The sequence below is a fragment of the Leiobunum rupestre genome, chromosome 2 (genome assembly GCF_980474605.1).
Source record: "Leiobunum rupestre chromosome 2, qqLeiRupe1.1.hap1, whole genome shotgun sequence".
Classification (NCBI taxonomy): domain Eukaryota; kingdom Metazoa; phylum Arthropoda; class Arachnida; order Opiliones; family Sclerosomatidae; genus Leiobunum; species Leiobunum rupestre.
In genome coordinates, this window is record NC_143385.1 from 54,675,479 (window position 1) to 54,699,818 (window position 24,340).

The 24,340-nt window shown below is 37.2% G+C and overlaps 1 protein-coding gene across 1 annotated transcript; it reads right to left on the reverse strand.

Annotated features, from left to right (window-relative positions):
* Positions 1–2,210: 2,210 nt before the first annotated feature.
* On the reverse strand, positions 2,211–24,118 carry LOC149958426 (uncharacterized). Its single transcript, XM_090165844.1, has 8 exons — positions 23,991–24,118; positions 23,729–23,832; positions 22,670–22,772; positions 17,949–18,110; positions 17,744–17,876; positions 15,596–15,816; positions 3,571–3,857; positions 2,211–2,473 (listed from the first exon to the last, which is right to left on the reverse strand). The coding sequence occupies exons 2-8, from the start codon at positions 23,746–23,748 to the stop codon at positions 2,236–2,238; spliced, it is 1,164 nt and encodes a 387-aa protein (XP_090021970.1). The 5' UTR covers positions 23,749–23,832; positions 23,991–24,118; the 3' UTR covers positions 2,211–2,235.
* Positions 24,119–24,340: the final 222 nt, after the last annotated feature.

Consider the following 24,340-nt stretch of genomic DNA (forward strand, 5'->3'; position numbering starts at 1 on the left):
ATCTGACATGAAACTACTGTAAGAAATTACATAGGAACAAGACAGCTGAGACCATCTCAATCTGCGTTGATTTTCCAAGTTCTCTCCCTTCTGGTTTAAGGGGTTTTCCTTCGAGACCTTCGGTTTCCCCTTCCATAAAACCTTGTTGAGATTAACGGTAATAGTTAGTTTATGGAGCTGTTGGCTCGCGTGGCCTTAAGGGCTTGCTACCATCCTCCTACGCATTGTAAATTAATGGCTTTAAAAGTCGCTTGATGACTTAGGCCTAAGGTGGTGCATTGGGTATTAGCCTAACCTAGCCTAGCTGAATTTTTGCGACTTGCGCAAGCACACAGAAAAATCCTACTTATAACAGAAGCATGAAATAGTAGTTTATCCGGCGTATACTATTTTGTAGTGGAAAGAAGAAATACAAGATGAACCGAGCTGCAGAGACAAGATAATATAGTTTCCAAGAAATATTAAAAAGTGTAGAAAATAGCAAGTATTTATAACATGCAATTATTATCTTATTATTTATTTTAGATCAACAAGCTTGTAACTTGGGGTTCTTAAAAAAATTGGAGACTCCGGCAGAGGTATTTAAAAAAAACTTCTTTCACATGACTTAACTCTTTCCTGTAAATGGAAAGTTTGCTTTCAAAGAAACTCGTCAAAGGATAGACCAAATTATCTAAATTTCATTAAAATAACTTTGTACTCGAGTAATTTATATTTTCTTGATAGCTGCTGCTAAAGTTTCCACTAAACTTAAAATTGTGTAGGATGTCGATGTCGAAAGTTCTATAAGATTATAGAAACATGCGAAAGATAGACAAGACGTTCGTTTACGAAGAATTGTAAAAGTACATTGATCCAACATTAAACGAAATGATAACTCGGACGAAACTCAATGAAAATTATCGATATACTTTTCTAAACAAGTTATTTTCGGTGCATTTGCAATTTCTATTGATACTTTAAAATAAAAGGCATAAAATCCACTATATTCGGGCCTTAAACTGGTATTCAAGACTAATACAAAAATTGTGTGATAAGAAGGATAAAATATTCCCAACATAATTTCCTTTTCACCAGAATGATTATTTTTTCGAATTTTACCAAAACTATTAAGCAAAGTTGCATCATATTTTGTGGTATATATTTCATAGTTTTTATGATACAGTACCAACTGTTAGATAATAGAAGAGATAAGTATCGAAGATGTGGTATTTCCAATAGATCTCTCTAATAAATTGGTTCAATATTTATGTAGTTGAACAGTTTATTTCCAATGTTAACTGCTGTGATAAATTCGATAAACAAATAGATTAAGATGTATTTTTCTTTTTTATTTGGTTTGCTTTATACATGTATAATCTAAAACTATAAGTAATAAACAATATTTTTGTGTTTACATTTTTAATATACCAAAGAAGTAGCATATATAAGTGATTTCATCTCATTGTTAATAAGTGTTGAATAACATGGTTTCAAGTTATAACAAATATCACATTGCTTTGTTAGGTGAGTACGGGAGAGTATTTAAAAATGACTTTAATAAATATCTAACGTTTTTGATATTTTTAGATCATGCTTTTATACGGCATTGACTTTTGAAATGGAAGGCATTGGCGTTGCCTGCTCGAAGGGTATTTCGGCAGGATGACTGTATTGGCCAGAGAGACGACGATTGGGAGGCTCATTACTTATTGGTAGGGACGACTAATAAATTAGTCGGCAAGGCCAAATTCTATCAAAGGGCGTGTCCACTACTTATCGATTGGCAAGGTAAATATTTTGATCAACAAGGTGACTGTTTATTAATAGGGTAAATGGCTAAGCAATGTTAGGCCCTGCTGCTAGAAGCCGTAATGTAAGGCCTGGCAGATATGCTCTTTTGGGGGTACTCCAACAGTCGCAAAATGAGGCGTGCCGGCATCGAAATTGCCACTCACGGCCAACTGGAAACAGCCAGTCGGCTTGCTGTGATATTTCGTTTACCGACTACGACACGACCGAGTTGGTCGAACATTTTTCGACGATGCTAGCCCAACGAAAGTTTGTTATTGAGGACTTCATTTCAGAGAAAAATAATTTTTAAATTTTGGATTGATAACTTTCCATATTTTTAATTTAAATTAAAAGTGAAATTTGTACAACCAAAAACCAAAAGATAGCAAAGTAAATCTACTGAATTTTGAATAAAACTCAAATTAAAAATGGCTTAATTAAGAAGAAATTTAAGAATTTTCTTTAATAAAAATAAAAATCAGCAAAACGTTTTAAACCCAAAAAAATAAATAGGAAAAACGCAACTGCTAGGCCAACGCACCAAAATACAAAGGTCATGAAATAGTTTTCGATGGTGAGAGGTTCGAACTTCTCTGTCTCACCGCTGTTGTCCTCGAACATGAAAGAGCAGCTGGGTTCCTCTTGCGCTTCGATCAGAATGTCTTTGTTCAGCAAGTCAGCTTCGATGTAACGGTCGACACTAATGTGTTTCAAACATCATATAATTAAAGCTTCTAAATAGGTGTAAATGTCAAATGCCTCCACTTTTAATGAACAGTTTTTAGATAGCCTTAGCAAGAATGCATACTTGGGGATAATATCTATGTCGCTCTTAACCCTAACTCACGATCTAACAATAAGCTCCTTCCCACTAAAAAAAATTAAATCAGTCCGGCTCGTTTGAAACGGTGGCGTTTTCTCTCCCCCTCTCAGGCCGCAGATTAAATACGTTCAATCTTGCCCGTAGGTTTGAATATTTTGCTAGATTTCTAATTTTTAACATCAGCATCTCGATGCATAAATCCGGTTTTTGCTGCTGTTACGATTAAAAGAATACTCACAATACTTTTATCTTATTTGTCATTGCAAACAATCGTATACTATAAAAGAAGTATTTTGCAATAAGGCCACAAACAGTCCTCAGCTGAGTCAGCTCCACTCTTCCTTGTATTTTAGTAGTGTATCTTTAACCTAACTATACTATTATAGCCGTCTATGGTAAAGGTAGAGAAAGGCAAATTTTCTCATTTTTCATGAGGGCAAAATATTTGTCGCTACGGCATTGATAAGTGAAGTATTAAAAAGCGCTATAAGAAAAGCGAATATAATTTCGTGTTAGGAAACACGCCAGTGGGCCCTTTACCAGTCTCGGAACTATCGTTTCGATAATTGATGGGTGTTGTTTATCTGTTTTCATGAATAACTTAATGTAATTTCGTTGTACTTCTATTAAATACATCCGCCGTTAATGTGAAATTGTAAAGCAACATTTTTTAATATATCTGTGGTACTAGGCTCCACCCTTCAATCCAAACAGGGGTGTAATTTTTTTTCGCCGTGAATGCTGTACTTTAGGAGTACGTCTTCGAACAGCCATTTGATAAACATCTAGAAACGTTACGACGTTTCGGTCTGCCAATTTTGGCAGATTTCTATTAATGTTAAATGTCTATTAAAATGACGCCATTAATTTTACTTTTCGAGTACATAATAGATGGATATTCACTAAATACCTAACATTTAGAGCACCCAAGAGCGATTCCATTCTACATTCCAGTTCGACGTGCCACAACTTACACGCTATAAAATTTCCGTTTGAAATCCTCGTCGATTCCTCGCCGCAAAATGTAGTGGTACAACTCCACACTCACTTCCTGCTTGGACAAGTGCACATTCAGATTTAAATTGCAAAAACCAAATTGTTGAATGACGAGAACCAAAGCTGATTCTGGCATTATGATGAGCCTCTCCCCTTTCTCCATTTTACTTAGTTCTATTTCCATGTCCATTTCTTCGAACCTCACTAAGCCATCCGTCCTCAGCGCTTGCCGATAGATTGCTTTCCACACTTCCAATTTGCTATTCTTAAAATGAAACCAAAGACGTGTTAAGGTTACCGAATAGTCAGTTGTTAACTCTTTTTCAATGAATTTAAGAATCAAATCTTTAAATTCAGCCTTTTTGAAGCTGCACTGCGTTACTTAAATGAAAAAAAAAAACCAATCTATAGTTGGGGCACAAATTCTCTTCTCACCTAATTACATTCTAGTTGGATTCAAATTCAAGCACGGCTACTAAAATTCATTTTTTTACGTTTAATTATAACATTTCATTTACACTAACAAAACCAATCGCTTACCCTAAAGTTACCCTAAATTGAACTTAACTTGCTAACGTCTCTTTTATGGTAACTTGGATACTTTTAACTAATTTGTACTACATGCCATACTAATTTCTTAAATGGGATAATAATAATATTGTAAATTAACAGTTGGTTTCCTGCTAAGAAAAAACCCTTTCCCAAACGCCCACTGATGTGTCTTTTCACTTATTAAATATAGTTATTTACTACACATGCTTCACTTTGAAGAACTAATAGTGATGTTATTAAATAATATAAAATTAAATTTAAAAATTTAATTCAAAATAAAAGTTTATTTTTAAAAAAAATCAGAGCCTCCATCGAAATGAAAACAATTTGAATAATTATAAAGAAACACGACATACATGTTACAACAGTGTCAGAAACACTATTGATAATTATTTAAAAAAAATTAGACACTGAAAAATAAAATATTAAAATAAATAAAAATAAAAAAGTAAAACCAAAATTGGTGTAACCTCTGAAAATATTAATAATTTTTTAATTTTATAAATAAAATTATAAAACTTTTAAGTGCAAAATTAATAACAAACTCAAGGTATCGATCAGAAGTAACTGACAATCAACTAAAATAGGTAATATAAAGTCAAAGGGCCGAATCCACCACTGGATTAGATTACATTTCACCAAATATATTCAGACTCACCACTCATATTAAAAATCATTAAAATATGTAATTAGTCAGTACTTTATGATCGGTGCATATCAAAAAGCAATACAAAGAGCAGTCATAATCCATATTAACAAACGTGTAATAGGCGCTTAAATAAAATATCTTCCCAGAAATTGCCAAGAAGTAATATTTCCGACAGCCAGGACTCATAAGTTATTATTTATATAGTGCTTATTGAAATATTAGAAAGCTGGAAACTTTCTCGAACGTAACATCGGTTTTTTGCTAAGCCTTAACATGTCAAAAAGGTTACCTGGTTAAAAGGAACCACTTGTTGCATACCGTACTGCAAAAGTAATATGTTTAGTTCTAAATGAATGAGTTTTCATCTTTTTCCAAAAGATAATTTTATACGAAATGAATTAACTCTGCCTCCACGGGAAGCTTTAAAATTGCCCGGTATTATAAAAATATATCATATAATTTTAATTATTTATACCATAAGAGGATGATAATAATAATATTATTATCTTCTTGTACTTAGTTTTAGTAACATTATATATTTTACCTTAAAATATCTTATCGAAAATTAACATTAGTATGTTCCTTATACACGTGAGCCGACGCGTTTCTTACCTGACGCAAAATTCTCATGAGGGCAAAAACGCGTCTCCAATTGGCTGACTTTTTGGCTAGCCATTCTAACCGTTTAACCGACCGACCGGAAATAGCTCCTTCCCAGATGAATTTGGAGAGGAGAGTAAAAATCGAGTATCTTTTATTGAAGCGTCCATTATAATCCAACCAAAATATACGAAATATAAAAGTATACTTTCCTTTCAGGTGTCGCTTAGATAGCTTAGTCTGGAACCGGGCTGGCAGTAAAAAATAAGAGGAGCTAATCGCTAGCATGTACGAAGGTACAGGGAGCTCAATCCTGCGTAGATTCTATAAACCGTGGATCTAGTAGGAAACAGTGTCTATAAGGAAATTATTAACACAGGCAACTAATTGCAAAAAAAAAACTTTAAAATCGACTTTTCTGGGAATAAACTTGGGCGGAGAAGGTTTTCAAATGGGTGTCCTGAGCCGGAAAAATGTGCCAAAAATACATTCAGGCTTGTATTTTGGTGCAATTACTTTAATCACGAATTCACAATCCTCTCAAGTGCAGATTCCGAAATAACAATAACGTCTCTTAATTATCTTTTGTTGACAAGTTTCGTTATTTTTCTGCCTCGATATTAATTTCGACAAAAAATGCGCTCTTGCATTGAATTTGAAGTTTGGGTTTCTAAAAGTATCCGACGCTTGTATAGCCCATTACTGTATATTTTGATCTTTTACGCATTTGAATTCCTCTCTGTATTCTTGAAATCTTTGAAAAGCAGATTGAACAATTAATTTAAATTTTTGGTACCTCGTTTCTCCTGATAAAACTGGTTCCTCTTATCATTTTTTTTACAATTTTTAAATTTGAATTGCTTGTGAGGGTTTTATGCTGCAACTGGGGTGATTTAAAATAATAACACTTTACGACGACGGAAACTACATGGTAGTGATTTTATTTTTAAATACCCTCCTTTCTTTCAATTGAGCAGTTATCCGTTATTTCGAATTGAATTTCAGCGCCCTGGTAGTTTACTAAATTAGGTTGACTTGACCATGATCCCTGACTGCTTGTACGAGTTTGAAAGCTTACAGGTTATTCTGTAGAATGGCTCTCTGTACCATAACAATGAAGAAAAATATAAAATACCACTTGAGAAATAAGAATTTAAAATGGATTCAAATTAATAATCAGTATATAAATCATAACTATACGTTTTAAAGTATTTTAATTTTAAAGATGTCAAATTGCCCATGGGACAAACCGAAACCAAACAAGGTTAAAATTATAGTTGAAAGCAATTTAGTTAATAGCAAATGGACGTATTTGCCCCGCCTGTTACCACGAAGCAAGAAACATATTTCCATGAGCAGTAACATGTAAGCCCCTACTCAATACACTAACGCCGATAAGAGTTACAATGTGTATTAACTCTTAAAGTTTTCGGCGTTAATATTGCCCCTGCTTAAGATACAATTCAAAACTTACCAACAAACTCCTATTTATCTTGTAAAACATATTTTGTTTATACATAGCAAAAACTTTTAAAATAGTTGTTGAAATTCTAATTCTACTATTTCTTTTAAACACAGAACAACGCTTACGGAATTGACATCCATCTTGTAAAGTTCCGTTTGTAACCCTACAGGCACCCTTTCCCCCGCGAACATATTTTAATCTTTGTTGTGTTATTTACTTCTGCTATTAAATTTCCCCTCGCACTCTTGAACATTTTTTGATTATAATTTAGCTATTTATAAAAGTGTATCTTAAGAATTATTAAAGTTTCATATACCAGAAATCTTAGAATTAAAGTGGCTAATCTTCCCACGCTATATATTATAAAATTAAGTTAATTAAGCAGTTTTCTTAAAATAAATTATAAACCTAATCTCTGCCTTCAGCCATACTTAAATTAAATCCCTCCCATTATAGTGCTAATCAAAGTGTTTTTCTCTCTATTACAAGACCATGGTGCAATTGATTCATTTCCCTTCCCAAGCCCAGGTTTTCCGAAAACTTTTCCGAGGCATGAGTAAGACAAAGGTCAAAACCAGCTATATACCCTAAGCTCACAGAGATCCCATGAAACCATGTTCATGTTCGCGACCTACTACCAGGTTACAAGACCCCAACAAAAGCGCGATTTTCCCAGGCTGGACACGCATCAGATTTATAGCCCGGTGTTCCGGTAAGATTGAAACCACACCACCGGAGGTCTATCATCATTATACCCAGGGCGGCGTCCACAAGTCCGGACAGGTGACAAATCCAGCATGAGTAGCAGTACCCCACTACCGATGGTCGCACCTTCGACGCAAGCCACCCAACCTAGCAGAAGGTGCAGCAATGGGTCGACCAGCCCCCACTTCGCACACAGCAGTGGGAATGAGAGCTGATGCTCTGGCAACGCCAGCCGACACCCTACCCAGGAAGGTAGAGAGCCAAGCCCATTGGAAGGAGCGCCTAAAGGGGAACGGCGGGCACACAGCAGCCCGCATAACCCGGCACAGCTGGCACCGAATATCCCGGTGGAACTCCAAAAGGCCGGGAGAAGGGTCCGCCGTGCCCTCATACGGAGGCCCGCAGCCCCACAGCAGGCAACGCAATCCGCCGAGACGGCCAGTTTGCCCGGCCCCTCTCCGTTTGCCTGGGCCGAAGCCCAGTTACCAGCCCACACCGGACCGAAGTCGGAGGTGGAGATAGGACCATTTGGACGGAGCTAACATCTCCAAGTGCGCCACCGCCCGTGCTGGGTGACAAGAGCCGGACCCCGACTCCCCGGTAAAGCCACCAGTAATTGCACACTCCCCCCGCTTTGAACAGTGCCTATAGTCAAAATTTCAAATAGCCAGTGAAACGCCCAGAAGAAGGCCCCCGTTATGGTTCGAGAAAAGATTAAAGATATTTCCTTTCGATATTGAGATATCATTCCGTTTTGTATGTTCAAAAGTAACGGCTGAAACCGTTCAAAATATATTGAGCGTAAATTACCTTTTCGGCCAGTTCCGAGAACCCGGTGGCGACAAGTTAGTTGTCGGGGGCAAAAAGACGGGCTAGAGTAAAAGGGGCTTGAAGCAATTTTTTTCCAGCTTCACGGGACGCCAACAGATACGCGCAAAATGCTCCGTTCGAGAGTCATTTTCGGGCCCGGGATCTTCTCCAAAAACAGGTTCGACGAAAAGCCTAAATGCAAGTGGAGCCTAGAGGGCATGTGTATTTACAGGAAAACAGGCAGGAGAAATCCTAGACCTTTAACCAAGTAAATCGAATTTACCCACTTTGGGATTTTTTTGGAATATTAGTCAATTTTTACCCTAAATTTTCGATTTTATGGAAATGTACTTGATGTTATCCAGAATGACATGAAATTACCCAATTCATTCGATTTGGTCTCACTCTACTTGGTTTTACCCAAATTACCGGCAATTCCTTAGGTTTCGCTGAAATTAATTAAATTTACTTGATTTTATCTAAATTTTACCCAATTTTGTATCTTGACCAATGTATTTTAGATTTTATATGCATTCTTACGTTAAATATGTAAATAAGCATTTAAAACCTATTAATATCTTCTTACGGACGAATTTGACTAATATTTACTTAAATTTATCCAAATTTACCAAAACAGTTCAAAGGTAGGTCAATTATAAATCTATATTAAACAAAATATTTTAAAGGATTTTTTATGTGATTTTTCATGTTATTTTACATTGAAAATTACACGTTCTGAGTTGTCAAAACAATTATCGGTTACCATGGCAAATCGACTGGCCATTAACACTTTCCCCTTTAGGGTTTTCATGATAAATAAGATTCATAAAAAATCGGTGAATATCATTTTGGGTAGTTCTCTTTTTAGTTGACAGGTGTTAAAATAGATTGCGCTATTTTTTAAGGTCGAACTAAGGAAAACTTAACGTTATATTTATATTATATAATTTATATTATACTATAATTAAATGTAGTAAAAAAATTGTATTTTTCAAAGATTTTAGAATCCATAAATAAAATGAGAAACAAAAACATGATGCATAGTAGTTTGTAAATTGTTTGCGAAGAAGGGCATCCGTGAAAAAAGAATAAACGTAAATTATTGTTAAAATAATTTATTTAAAAAAAATTGAGGGACGTTTCGAGCCGCGGCTCGTCGTTCAGTCTGAAGATATAGAGTAATTCTATCGAACACGGTATACAAAGAAAGAGGGTAGTACAACGTCATTATGCTATCATGCGACAGTGAATGTACCAATACAGGGTTAGTTGTTTTTTTTATTGTTTTTTATATATATTTTTTTTAAAGAGCCAACTCCATCCATTTGTTTTTAAATTGAATTTGTATTTGGTATAGATTTAAGATTATTAACATTCCAATTATTTTTAAGTTTGAAGCCTAGTTCTAAATTAAAATTTATGTTGGAGTATTTTTTATAAAAATGCTTTCTGAGAATTTTCTCCTGTAATAATCATTCTCATTAGTTAATACACAAATATTTACCCAGTCTATTATATCTAAGACCATTTACACCTGGACTACAATGCCAACGTTATAACTCCGATTTCAGAGAGTCCGCTACAAAACACCACCAAGTGGAGAAAATCCGCGAAAGTAATCCACAAACATGCAGCAACTCCCCCCCCCCCTTTTTTTTTGGTCCACCTTCTTTAAGAGGCGAACGGTTCGCGGTCTCTTCCGCTGTTTTGCTCGGACTCGGGGAGTCGGGGTTCCTCTTCATTTCTAGCGGGGGTCTCAGGGGCGGCTGAAGGGCCGGTTTGAGAGGGGCGCCGAAATTGAGTTGAGCGCCTTTTTGGTTTACCAAGAATTGGATTTGTTTATAAAAATTTTAATGAACGAATAACTTAATTTGAAAAATATTTAGCTAATAAGAAATACAAATCGTTTTCCCAACCAAAATGTCCACCATCATCGATGAACGTTTTTTCGCTACTATTTTCTTTACAATAGTAAATAAACCATAAAATTTCAGTGCATAGTTCTGACGGATAAAGCATTTTCCTGGTATTTTAATTATAAACCAGGGTATTTAATATGAAGAAGAAAAAGTGGTTGGGCGATACTACAAGAATAGAAGGAAGCCCAAAGTAATAGATTTCTTGAGTTCGGGTTTGCTCAACAAAGGGTTAAAAACCCATCATGTCGAGACAGGGAAGCATTACTCCTACAGGTCCAAGAACGAGAAAAGTACCTTCGGGAATTACACGCGACTCGGAATGTCCTTCAGGTGTTCCAGAAGGGAATTCCACTCCTGGACGGAGGAGGGGAGAAACGAATGTTTCCGAACGGCAAGTCGGAAACCCGGGAGGACCATGGAGGCTACACGATTTCCTCGGGGGAGGCGATGCCAACCCAAAATGACCATCGAAAGTGTAGAAATGGCAGCAGTAGCACGATGCACGACACTGTTGATAATGACAAGCCTCTTCAGACGGCGGCGCGCAGTCAGGGTGTTCCACTTATAGTTATGAAGAAACGTCGTCATGGAGGTACTCCACGCGAAGTGGAGGGCTCGGCGCTGGATTTTTATTACTGCGTGGACTCCACCCGTTGTCGAAGGAGACCAAACAGCTGAGCAATATTCCAGGATCGGCAATACATAGGTTTTGACACCGAGTGACCTCGTGGCAAAAGAGCAGTGGGAAAGGTGACGTCTAATGAACCCAAGCGCTCTCGCAGCCTGTTTGACGACCCGGGTGATGTGCGTAGTCCACTCGAGGGTATCAGTGAGGGTCACCCCAAGATACTTTTGGGATGTGACCAAACGGAGGTCGACATCTTGAAGAGTATATTTAGCATCATGCGCTAGCTGGCCCACCCTGAAAAGGGAAAGGACAGAGAATTTGGCTGTGTTAAGTGGGAGAAGCCACTGGTCACTCCACTTGCTAATAGTATCTAGGTCAGATTATAGGGTTTTACTGTCCTGAGACGAGAAGGTCGTCCTGGAGAGGGCTACATCATCCGCAAAGACATACATCTTAGAGACGACGTTGTCTCCAATGTCATTGATGTAGATTATGAAGAAGAGAGGTCCCATGACCGAGCCATGTGGGACCCCAGACGATGCTGGGGGTTAATTGGAAGTGGCACCGTGCAGAACAATCCGAAACTCCCTATTTTCAAGGTAAGCAGAGAGCCAGTTTAGCGTGCGACCCCGGACCCCATAAGAGTGGAGCTTTGCCTTGTGGGGGACCGAATCAAATGCTTTGCGGAAGTCAAGGACACGGCCAGCCTGCTCAAGCATAGGAGCTGGGTTTCGGTGCTGAAGCCACTCCTGAAGCCATGCTGGAACGGGTTCATCAGATTGTGCTGGATGAAATGCGTAGAAATGGCAGACACACAGACATGCTCATCGGCTTTCAGAATAATTGGGCCGTACTCAGTAGTATCGGATTTATCTCCACCCTTAGGTATCGGCGTGACGTTAGCGAGACTCCAATCACACGGAATAGCATTGGCGTCATAAGACAGCTGGAAGATGGTCGTAGGCGGAGCCGCTAATGCATCGCCGAACTGGCGCAATACAATTGACTGGATGCCGTCAGGGCCAGGGCCTTTATTCGGTTTGACTTTGGTCAACAGCTGGTGTATTCCTTTGACTGAGAAGATGAGGTGCAAGAGGCGCCAAGAGCGGAACTACGGCTACAACATACGCCGGAAAAGTATACCGGAATACCTTCCGTTGTACACCAGGAGATTGGCTTTGTCTACTGCTGTGGTGAACGTCGTTCCAGAGCTGGAGAGATCGGGAACTCCCGCTGACTTTGCCTTCTTGGAGACTAGCTGATAGAACTTTTTCCTGTGGGTGGTGATATCCGACGCTACTTTGTCAACATGACTGAAGGCTTGTACATTGGCAGCCGAAGGGTACTTCCGGGAGCGGTTGTACCTACGCTTTGTGATGCGTATCAGACGTCTGAGGGAAGAGCCTACCCACGGGAAATTATGCCTGGAGGATAGATGCTATGTGGGAACATGGTCCGTCACCACTTGCCTGACGGCCGAGGTGAAAACGCTCCGCGTCTCTTCAATAGAAGAGGCATTGAGGAGGTGGATATCAGAGAACGAGCATGCCATGGACGCGAAGTCGACGTTGTTGAAGTCAGGAATCGATCTAGGAGGATTCCTGGGTAGGGGGTGGACCCCACGAATATTGAGCAGGAGAAAATCATGGTCACTGATGCCCGGAAGATGGGAGACAGTTTCAAGAATGTTGTCATCGGAAACCAGAACCAGGTCAAGGATGTTGGCAGTTGAATCCCTGGTGGGCTCAGCGACACGCTGGCTGAGGTGAGAGGCCAGGAGAGGATGAAGAAAGCTCGTTGCCACTGACGAGGAACTTGTCTGCATAACCCAGTCAATACTGGGAAAGTTAAAGTTGCCGGTGATGATGAGATCGGCAAGACATTGAAGTAGGGAATTAAGTCTCTTGGTGAACGTGAAGGTGGCCGTCGGTGGCCGATAAATGTATCAGAGACGAAGACATGAGGAGCCGATGGTCACCCGGTGTAGGCCTTAAAAAATCCCGCAAAATAGTGTTTTGATTTAGTTGTTAAAGCAATTAATGCAAGGAATAAAATAATTAAGTTTACTAAGAACAACCCTTGAGTTAAAAATTAAAATATTCATTATTTTTATCTTTAACTCGGGGGTTCTTTGTAAACTTAATTCTTTTATTTAACATATATTAACCATGATACTATTCAGTATGGACATTATAATTAATGTACTTAAGTTATACTAGTCTTGCCACCTTACGTAGTGTTTCAAGCTCCAAGTAAAACGACCATGTACCATAAAAAAGTTATTAAATATGTTTACACAAAGTATTTAAAAAGTGATCAAAGGGATTATTTATTGTTATGAAAACGGTAAATTTATAACATCGACATGGTAAGGTTTTTTACGGGGGGGGGGGGGTAGTTTAATTTAGTTTCAAAATAAGAGGGGCGCCAAAAATCCCCGTTGCCCGGGTGAAAAAAAATTCTTGAGCCGGCCCTGGGGGGTCTAAATAAATTTTCGGTGGTCTGCAACTTCTCGGCCGTTAAGTGGTTAAGCCTAGGGCCCTTGGCAACAATAATGCTGGCTATTCGGTGCTCTTATGGTGCATGCAAAAACGATAAGCGGTATATTCAAGACAATATTAAGTTAATTAAGTTTCCCAGTGTAAAACTGGAACGTTCCAAATGTGATAAGTGGGTCAAGGCTTGTGGTAGGTTAGACCTTACAATGAAAGATTTGAAGAGTCCATATTCGAACAACCAGCCTAAACGATTTTACGTGCGCTTGTCGCATTAATAATTCATAATTAAACATACCTTCAACAAGTTCCCAAAACGTTTTAGGTGGAATTTCAATAAACTTTGCCATGTGGTTTCCACTTAAGCCTTGACGCCGTAAATAACGGGCGAAAATTGGTCACGACTCGCGGGGCGACCGAGTAAAATGTCGGGAGAGGAGGGCGCGACGCTATGAACGAAAGGAGCGCGAAGTGAACGCGTTTTTTCAGCCCGAATTCCCGTGCGAGGGGCTGATCACTCCACGTAATCCGTGTACAGAGTCGTACCTTTGACTGTACTAATGTGATTACGCAGTGCTAATCTAAGTGTAATCCGGTGTACAGACTTTCTAAGACTGGTTAGCCCCTCGTTCCCTTGTGGACGATTGTTGCCTCTAAATAACGATGGTAAAATGGTCTTAGATTATATGTAGTGGGAAAGTTTTTAAATGCATGTAAATGGAGTTGGTCTCTTTTTGGTTTTTACACACAATCCGATGCCGCCGTGTCGCGCATACCTCTTCAGGGCTAGAAGAGTCAATGCTATCTCGTTCGAATGTACATGCATCGCCATTGATAGCCTTCCATAAAGATTTGAAATCGAAGCCCAAGAAGTTGGGCATTTGCCCAATTTACCGTTTTCGGTAGTTTAGCTTTGTGTGGTTGATATTTTGTTAAAAATTAAGTCCGGTAACGTTAAAAAAATATTATTGGATAGGTTAGGATTCAGTTGAACTACAACTTCGGTTATATCAGTAAATATTAAATTTAAGTATAGTTTTCGGGGTTATTTACCGGACCCCAATGTTCGTGGTTTTATATTTCCGCCTGAAAGTCGACATAACGTTCTTTAATTTAAGTCCGATTTTCATGAAAGTTATATTTTTGAATAGCTGTGGTTTACATTTAACCTAGAATTGCCAATACGTTCCTTAAATTTAATTCTAAGTAAGGTTTTTTGGGCAGCGTATACGGACCCCCGCAATTTCCAACATTGTAAATCCGCGTGTTTATAGAGGTCTACGCGCCCGTTTCCCTCTGGCGTTTTTCAAGGCCGTTCAGAGTGGGCCGCGCTTTCAACGTATGAGCAGAAGTGACAATTAAGCATGACACTGATCGGCCTAGTCTTCGGCGTAGGACCAGAAGTAACAAATAAGTGTGATCAGTAGTAACTAATAAGTTACTAGCAGAAATAAGTGTGACACTCAACGGCTGACTAGTAGTAACAAATAAGTGTGATCAGAAGTAAAAAATAAAAGTGACACTGATCGAAGGAATCTTCGATGCTTTCAAAGTATGACTAGAAGTAACAAATAAGTGTAAATATGTATATATGTGTGACCGTGGATATATTTTGATTGCGATACCGGCGTTGTAGGTTGCTGTGAATAGCTCAAACAAACTTAACACATTAGAAGGATTGTGTGTATTCTGACCGTCGTATACGTCTTGTTGATATCTCTTTTATGTTCTTTGATCCTGATTTCTAATATTCTCTCTGATTCGCCTATGTATACATGTATACAGGTTTTACACGTTATTTTATAAACTGCTCCGGTGGATAATAAGGGATTTTTAGAATTTTTACAATTATTATTTTCCCATTTTAAAAACTGACTTTTGAGGCTTCGGTATTAATAATTTTGATATAATAGAGATTAAGTTTTCTTTGTAGGCTTTCATTAAAAACTTTGTAATAAGGGATAAATAACCATTTTCTTTAGTTTTATCTACATTAGGTGGTGCAATTTCGGTATTGATATTTGGGATCAGAAATTTTTTTAAGGTGGCGTGAGGGTAGTGACTATTGTACAATTGTTTTTTAATAATGGAAATAATAATAAAAACATGATGGTTTACTTGTGTTTTGGGAGATATTGTTTCTTTGAATGCGGGCCTACCAAGCTCGCGTATCAACTCACCATGAAATCGTAATGAACGCTGGTGTCTTTCAGAATTTCCACCCTTAACTTCGGTGTCAACAGAATATCCTCTAAGTAGTCGTAATATTTCATTGAGTTGGGCAGAGTGATCCACGACAGAAGGGCGCTGGAGAAGCTCGATGATATCACGAAAAACGACAAGATCCAGAAAGCCCAATAAGACAAAATACGGTACCATGATACGTTGACCAAATCGTAACCTACAAATCAAGAATTAACCAATTTTAAAAGAAAATATACAATTAATAAAAGAGTGTAATTTTAATACACCAAGGGCTGGAAAAGGGTCCACAAAATGAGACGCCCAAAAACCCTTTAAAGCAGTTCCTACACCCACAATATGATCTTAAAATGGTTTTAAACTGGAACCATCTGAAAAGCTTTATAAGTGAACTGTCCTTTTCCAATTATAGCGAAAACCCTCATAACATTTTAATTGTACTTCAATATTTATCAAACATCGTCTGTGCTCGGGTAGCCGTTAGGATAAGTTACCAAAATCAAAGTCTTAGACATTCAAACAGAGGACATACTTTGGTGTGTCTCGCTAAATTTTTCGCATTCAAATTCAGAATAAACAGTTTCAATCAGGAAATTAACTTGTTTATTATTTAAACAATACTGAAAGGACATTAGTTAGTGTAGGGAGCTGTTGGCTCGCGTGGCATGCAGGGCTTGCCACCACCCTCCTACGCATTGTAACCCGGTCACCAAATTTAAAGGAATTAAAAGTCGCTTGATGACTTAGGCCTCAGGTGGTGCCTTAGGTATTAGCCTAGCTGATTATTATTATTATTATATTATATTTTATTGAAAAATATTTTAAAGATTATTTATGATATACTCGATTAAACTTAGCTTTAAACATATGATCGAAATATATCTTCAAAATAGTTACAAATTATTTCCCTATTTCCTACAGGTTTTTTAATAGGAAATCTTAGCATGTTTTACTTAACTTAAGGGGCTTCCTTTCAATTTATCTATAACCAAACTAAAGAGTTTACGTTTGTTTTCTCGTACGTAAATAAAACAATAACAAACCCCAAGAAAAGCCTTTTTGTGACCGTGTATAGAGAAACTAGAATTGAAAATGTAATTATTCCTAGATAATAACTTTGTTGCGACCTTTTTTGGCGTTTCTCTTAATCCTCTTGATCTAACAGTGATCTTTTCCCCTAAAACCCAATCCATTACTAAGTAAGATTGACGTCTTCCGACGTGAATGGCGGTTATAATTTGCCTCCTCCCACTGATGATATTAGAAAAATTCGAGATCACGATAGCCGCGTCTCTCAAAAATGTTATTATTCCTAAATATAAATAAATACATTATTGCTCCCTAAATATAAATTAATACACTCTTGCTCCCTAAATATAAATTAATACATTATTGCTCCCTAGATATAAATAAATACATTCTTGCTCCCTAGATATAAATAAATACATTATTGCTCCCTAGATATAAATAAATACATTATTGCTCCCTAAATATACATTAATACACTCTTGCTCCCTAAATATAAATTAATACATTATTGCTCCCTAGATATAAATAAATACATTCTTGCTCCCTAGATATAAATAAATACATTATTGTTCCCTAAATATAAATTAATACATTATTGCTCCCTAAATATAAATTAATACATTATTGCTCCCTTGGTGTAAATGAATACATTCTTGCTCCCCAAATATAAATTAATACATTATTGCACCCTAGGTATAAATTAATACATTCTTGCTCCCTAATTTTAAACTAATATATTCTTGCTCCCTAATTTTAAACTAATATATTCTTGCTCCCTAGGTAAAAAATAATACATTCTTCTCATTACGTATAAACAAGAATGTATTTATTTATATTTAGGTAGAATGATTATATTGAGACAATTGCCGGGCACGTTGAATGCCTTTCCCCCGTCTCGCGCGGGGGGGAAGACAAAACGTCACCGGGGTTTGATTTCCATCGCGTTAGGTGACGTAAATTTTAAGCAGCGTACTGGGGGGACCAACGGGTGGATTGAGAGAAAGGCTAAAAACCGTCTCGACATAGACATTCTCCCTAGGTATAAATAAATACATTCTTCGTACAACTAGAATTTCTTAAATAATTAAATGATGTACCTTGGCCAAGAACTATTCCTAATATTCCGGAAAAAACCTCGAAGTACTTGGTTTTCGATTGTTTTAAAACGCGATTCTGCAAAAATTCACACACAGACACCAATATGATTGAAACCAAAATAAACACCCAAACCTGTAATTAAAATGAAAAAATTGACAAATTTGTTTTCTGCAAAAAAAGAACCATCTTCGATTGATAACTTACATACGTATCAAATACCTTTACCGCGGCGAACGTACTGGAACTTGTACTGATAGGTTGAATGGAAACTATCTTCCAGACTGATCGGAAATTGGGTATCGAGTACTCGACGTATTCGAAAGCCTTCAGTTCCGGAGGTTGAGTAAATAGCGCAATATCTGAAAGCTTCAATGAAACCGTTTATTTGCCTTTTTCTACACCACATACTAGACTCTTTTACTAATTTAATATAGTTTAAATATTATTGATTCGTTTAATTTATAAAATAAATTGGCTTTTACAGGGTGAGTAGTTAGGTGCCGTCTTTCTACAGCGGCGGGGGTGGCACTCGCGGCCCCCGCATTCGATGACCAAGGACACGCGCACGTCGCGTAGGGGGGTTTATTCGTGGATTCGCGGTGCCTCCTTCCACTCGCAGGTACTAGTGAACATGTATTTCGGTGGATAGTTATGCTCGTTTCGTTGCGCATTTTCTTGGACAGATTTCTTTTCTTCAGTTGGTTGTGCCGAATATTGACTTGTTCTCTCACTATCGCGGTTTTTCTGTTTCGGTTTTCGGTTGAATAGTCAGTTTTTTAGCATTGTTAGGCTAAGGTTGTTTTAATTCGTTAATTTTGGCACGTGAGGATTTTAAAGACTTCAAGGCTGCGTTCAACATTTCTAAAAAAGCTCAGCGCTGAGCTCAACGGTCAGCGGTTTATTGCTGAACGGGTTTTTTGACTTCCGGTTTTGACGTCACGATGATCATCGGAGACTCAGCGGAAAAATCGGCTGAGTGAGATGGTTTTTCCGTTGCTCATCGGTGTCGTGACGTCATTCGACAAAGTTAAAGGAGGGGTAGCAGACGATATTTTGTTCTTTAAGTCAGCGAACTATAAATCGTACAACTACTTTTAGATTTTTGTGACGTAAAGAACTCAACGATAACTCAACGGTTTTTCTCCGTTGATAGTTGTTGAACGCAGCCCAAGTTGAGTTGTCAATTGAAACTATCATTGTTATGGGCAAAGTTGAAGCAGCGTGCGGTATAAGTTCGAATGTCGCACTTTCACAGATGAAAATATAAATTTTTATTTTCTTATTTTGAATACTAATTTTTGTTAATTTATTTTTACTATGTAATGTATTGTGCTCGCGTTTCATTTTTAAGGGTTCCTCATTGATCTAAAGGGATTCTCAGGGCAAATAAATATTATTTTTCTTTTTGGTTTGGGGTGGCAAAGTGGTTAGCGCTTTCGCCTCGCAGCAAGAGGGGCCGTGTTCGATCCCAGATTGTGGCAGTGGGTGAAAAATCTGGAACCACTCCTTCTGCGTATAGTTTGCAATTTTTCTCCCTACTGATTAAAGGGGTTTTCCACGACATCTCCGGTTTCCCCTCCGCACAAAAACTTTCAATGCCATAGTTGGTGTAGGGACGCTAGAAGTAAGCTGTGGCAGGGCTAGCCACCATCCTCTCTCATAGTTTGAATTACCCTGTATCGCTGCTAAAAGGGCCTTAGGTCTGTTGCGATGCAAGTAATAAGAAGTAGATTATATTACACTATATTGTACGGGCTTAATATTAAAATGTTTTTGTACATTTTTAAGTAGATTCCCTGAGTTCATAATTAATAAATTACCTATCAATCAATTACCATTTATAAATGTCGCCATATTTCACAACTTGGCTATTTGGCGGGAAATATTTGTTCAGAAATATAAATAAAACCGTAAAATTCAAACCGTTAGGAAAGTACCGGAAAATTGTTTAGCGTGTGTTTCCATCATATTTAGTTTAATTGTTCAATGACTTACGTGTTCAAGGTTATTTTCAATTAAAGAAAAAAACAAGTCAAATCTTCCCAAATTTCAGTGTAGTCTCTTATGTGTCAACATTCAAACATTTTTCTATTAATTAAAAAGTTGTAAGATTTGATTGAAATTGAATTACTTAGCTATTAAAAATCGGTATCGATAATCCCTCTATCGGCAGGAATACAGGTGTCAGCACGTTAAAGCGTATCATAAAATGACCTCTGGATAATTTCCAATGTTACAATACAGCGAGAGTTGATGAGTTGCTTGCGCAAAACTACTAAGTTCGTAACGTGCTATTAGTATACTTGTCCCAGATAAAACGTCAAGCGGTAACATTTTGAGGATCTTGGAGACTATGGCACTGCACCATTCTGGACCAATTCATCGATGAGGGAACTCAGTGGTTAGTTTTGTCACAACGTCACGAACTTGATGTGCTGGTGCACCGTCATGCGGGAATCAACCAGATCCGCCCAAACGTAAAGCCTAAATTTTTCTTGATTAAGGTTTGACTTCATTCCACCAGGGTTTGGTTTGGTGGTTGAGTGATTCGACTCTCGAAAATCAAAATTCATCACTCTAAAACTAGACGCAGGAAACACGAATACTTTTCATAAACATGTATATTCCTGAACCAGATATAAAATTCATATCGGCTTTGCATATACACATCACAAAATGCCAGATGAAGGGTTGTAAGTTGCAGATTGAAGTTGTTAGGAGAGCTCTACATCGTTAACTATATCATTGGCAAACAAAGTTCGTCGCTCGCAAATCTAACGCTTGAACAAGAGACTGCGGGGATGTTATCTTGCATGACTAGGTCTCTATGCCGCTGACCACGAAACCTTGGGTTGAAAAATCTAGTATTGTTGAAATAGCAAACATCTCGAAGAACGGCTCTATACTATCAAGATATAACTTTTAATATCTGACTAAATTAATTAATAGCGTTTTAAATTTGACTGCTCTCGAGTGCTCTAGAACCCTCTGATCAACATTTTATGTTCCATTTGCGTGCTCGGATCTGCTCCGATCAAGTTTCGCGTGTTCCATTTCCAGCTCTCGTGTGCTCCGAGATCGCTCAAAACCAATCTGCCGAGAATGGATCGAGATCGAGATCGGAGCAAATTTTTGCGTGTTTCTTTTAGATTTTTGGCAAAATGGCAGACCAAGACGCGAAAAGTCAAACTACTAGCAGACGAAAAACAACAAAGCGCGGGAATATGATAATGTAATGTTCCATTTGCGGTTTTACTCTAGTCGATTGGGGCGAGATCTATGACGTCAGAGACAGATTTGGAGTGAATCTTGAACAATCAAATGGAAAACGCTATAACTTTTAGATTACATTAACAAAAAGGGCGCAGTTCAAGAGAATAAGGCGTAGTTGATTTGAACAAATATCTGATAATGATAGGGTCAAACGTAAGTGTTCCTAATTTGAGACTGACAAACAAATTAAAAACATGGAAATGTCTAAAACAAGGATTTTGATTAGTTTTGATATTCATACGACTATTAGAACGGAAAATGTATTTCGGAATAGCAGCAGGCAGAAGAGCTATACATTAAACTTAAAAAGTTGAATTTTAACAAAATCTTTGAACCATTGAATTATTCAAAAGGATTTGTAGAATGGTGAGCAATAACAGATATACATAATCACCAGTGGAGTGCGTTACCACTTTCGCCTTGTGGCAAGAGGAACGAAGTTCGATATCAGCTTTGGCACGGGGTAAAAACTCAGAACAACGTCTTCTTGCAAGTTCTCACCCTACTGATTTAAGAGGTTTTCGTCCGAGTTCTTCAGTTCCCCTTTACATAAAAATTGTAGAGGTTAACCGTTTAAATTAGTTTTGTCTCAAGTGGAATGAAGGGATTGCAACCATCCTCCTCCGCATTGTTACTCGGCTATCTGCATTAATCTCTTTAAAAGGCAATAACAGATATACATAATTGACAGTGGAGTGCGTTACCACTTTCGCCTTGTGGCAAGAGGAACCATGTTCGATATCAGCTTCTGGCACAGGGTAAAAACTCAGAACAACGTCTTCTTTGCAAGTTCTCACCCTATTGATTTAAGAGGTTTTCGTCCGAGTTCTTCAGTTCCCCTTTACATAAAAATTGTAGAGGTTAACCGTTTAAATTAGTTTTGGCTCATGTGGAATGAAGGGATTGCAACCATCCTCCTCCGCATTGTTACTCGGCTATCTGCATTAATTGCTTTAAAAGGCAATAACAGATATACATTATTGACAGTGGAGTGCGTTACCACTTTCGCCTTGTGGCAAGAGGAACCATGTTCGATACCAGCTTCTGGCACAGGGTAAACACTCAGAACAACGTCTTCTTTGCAAGTTCTCACCCTACTGATTTAAGAGGTTTTCGTCCGAGTTCTTCAGTTCCCCTTTACATAAAATTGTAGAGGTTAACCGTTTAAATTAGTTTTGGCTCATGTGGAATGAAGGGATTGAAACCATTCTCCTACGCATTGTAACTCGGCTATCTGAATTAATCGCTTTCAAAGTCACTCGATGACGTTATTTAGCTCTAACTAGGGTATTACCAACTTGTCTTTCATGGCATCAAAACTCATTGACAAATAGACCTATTTCAACTAATATTTTTAATTGTTTCAGAGTATGCGCAATAAATTTATCGTTTAAATTATTTTACCTCCTACCGTTTATAAAAATTTCTTAAACTTTTAAATTTTTTTTAAATTTACAAATTAATCCAATAAATTTACCTCAATTTCAAGTGGTCATATTGATAATATATTTTAAAATTTATCGAATTCATTTCCAATTGCAATATTGCCGATATGGTATCGATAGTTTTCACTTTTAAGTTAGAGAATGTGTTTTTCTACGGCTATTATAAATACAAATTTTTATTTTACAAACACGTTTAATTAAGCTTACATTTTTGACTATGAAGCCGAGCATTCCAGTGGCTTCATTTGGTCCAGTGATTTCCCCGTAATCAATCATACCATCAGTCACCAGAACGTCTTTCTTAAGAAGCCTGGAATATCGCAGTTAACCAAGTTAAAGTTAATAAATCCACCTATAGACTGTAATGCAAAAACCGAAAAAACACGGAAATTCTAGACAAAACCAGAATGAAAAGGGGCAGAAATTCAAACCCCAACTAATTTTAAGTTATTACAAAACTAACGAATTACTCGTACCAATGAGTCTTCGAGCATAAAATAAAGACGCGAAACTCTGATTAATTAGATCTTTTAAATGATTAGGCTTTTAACTTCGGTGTAGTTTCTCGCATCTGGCCTGCGATAAACTACACGGTTCTGTAACCTTTCTGATGTAGAAAAATATGGCTATTATAATTACTTTTGGACTCGATCAATTTATTTAATCGAGAAAACTTCTAGATATTTCTTAAAATAATCTGAAATACTATACTTTGGTGATAGAGTTCTCTCATAGTTTTAAAACTAAACAGGTCTAATGCCCGCTGCTATTTCTGTTTAATCAATGTTGTAAAAAATACTTGTTCAGTATAACGGTTAAGGTAAACCTTATATTTTGACATCATTATCTGCATTGAATTTAATCACTAAATGATTATTTTTTGTTACTTAAATGAAGCAAAACGTACAGTTGCAGTGGTATAAACAACTTCCATCATTAAGGAGTCGCAGTAATAACGCCATTTAAACTAAATTGCTTAATTTAAAGCATAAAATATATCGGTGGAGATAAATTTTAAATAAGCGAGTAAATCGCATGGTGGCAGACAAAACAATAAGGGAAGTTTTCCTGCCATCTCCAAGGTAACCTTAGGTTATTAATTTCTACATTTATCTCTGTTCATAACTACGACCCTTGTTTGTGGGTTCCAGAACCGAATATATTTCCCTACATGTAGGTGCCTTCGTAACACAAAACTAACAGTTTTCGGTACATTAAGTTAATTAATCCATGCAGATACAATAGCCTTGGATACAATTTTCTTACGTGATATTTAGCTTGTCCATGATCGTTCGATGAATATTCCTAAAACAGCCGTCAATCTGAAGCACGCCGTTTTCGTCTTCTTCCAAAGTGAGCAAAAAAGGCACCTTAACAAAGAAAGATTAGATTATCATATAATATCGGAAATTGCAAATTAATTTAAGTGAAACCGAGATTGCATATTGAATTGAACTTGTGACAAGTATTTGCCATGACTAATTTAAAATAATTGTTTGATTAAAAAATTATTAAACATTAAAAAAACCTTTTATTGCAACGTAATTAACTTCTCCAGTATTTGTCCGCCCAACACTATTCTACGATTACAGACGTTTTCATTCCAATTTTCGTGTGAGTAGTAAATTTGAACTTTAAATAATTATAAACGTTTTTTGATTCATAAAATGTATGTATCTAAGTGGTTTTGAAATTAAAGATATTATACGCGAAATGTAGAATAGTTCATAATGAAAAAGGATAAAAAGCTTATGAATAAACAAATTTGCAGAAATATAAAAATTATTCATTGCAATGCAGTCCATAGGTGGTTCCTTTTAACTTTAAATTAAAAAGCTGTATCAAATTAATCTATATTATATATTAATGAATAATAGA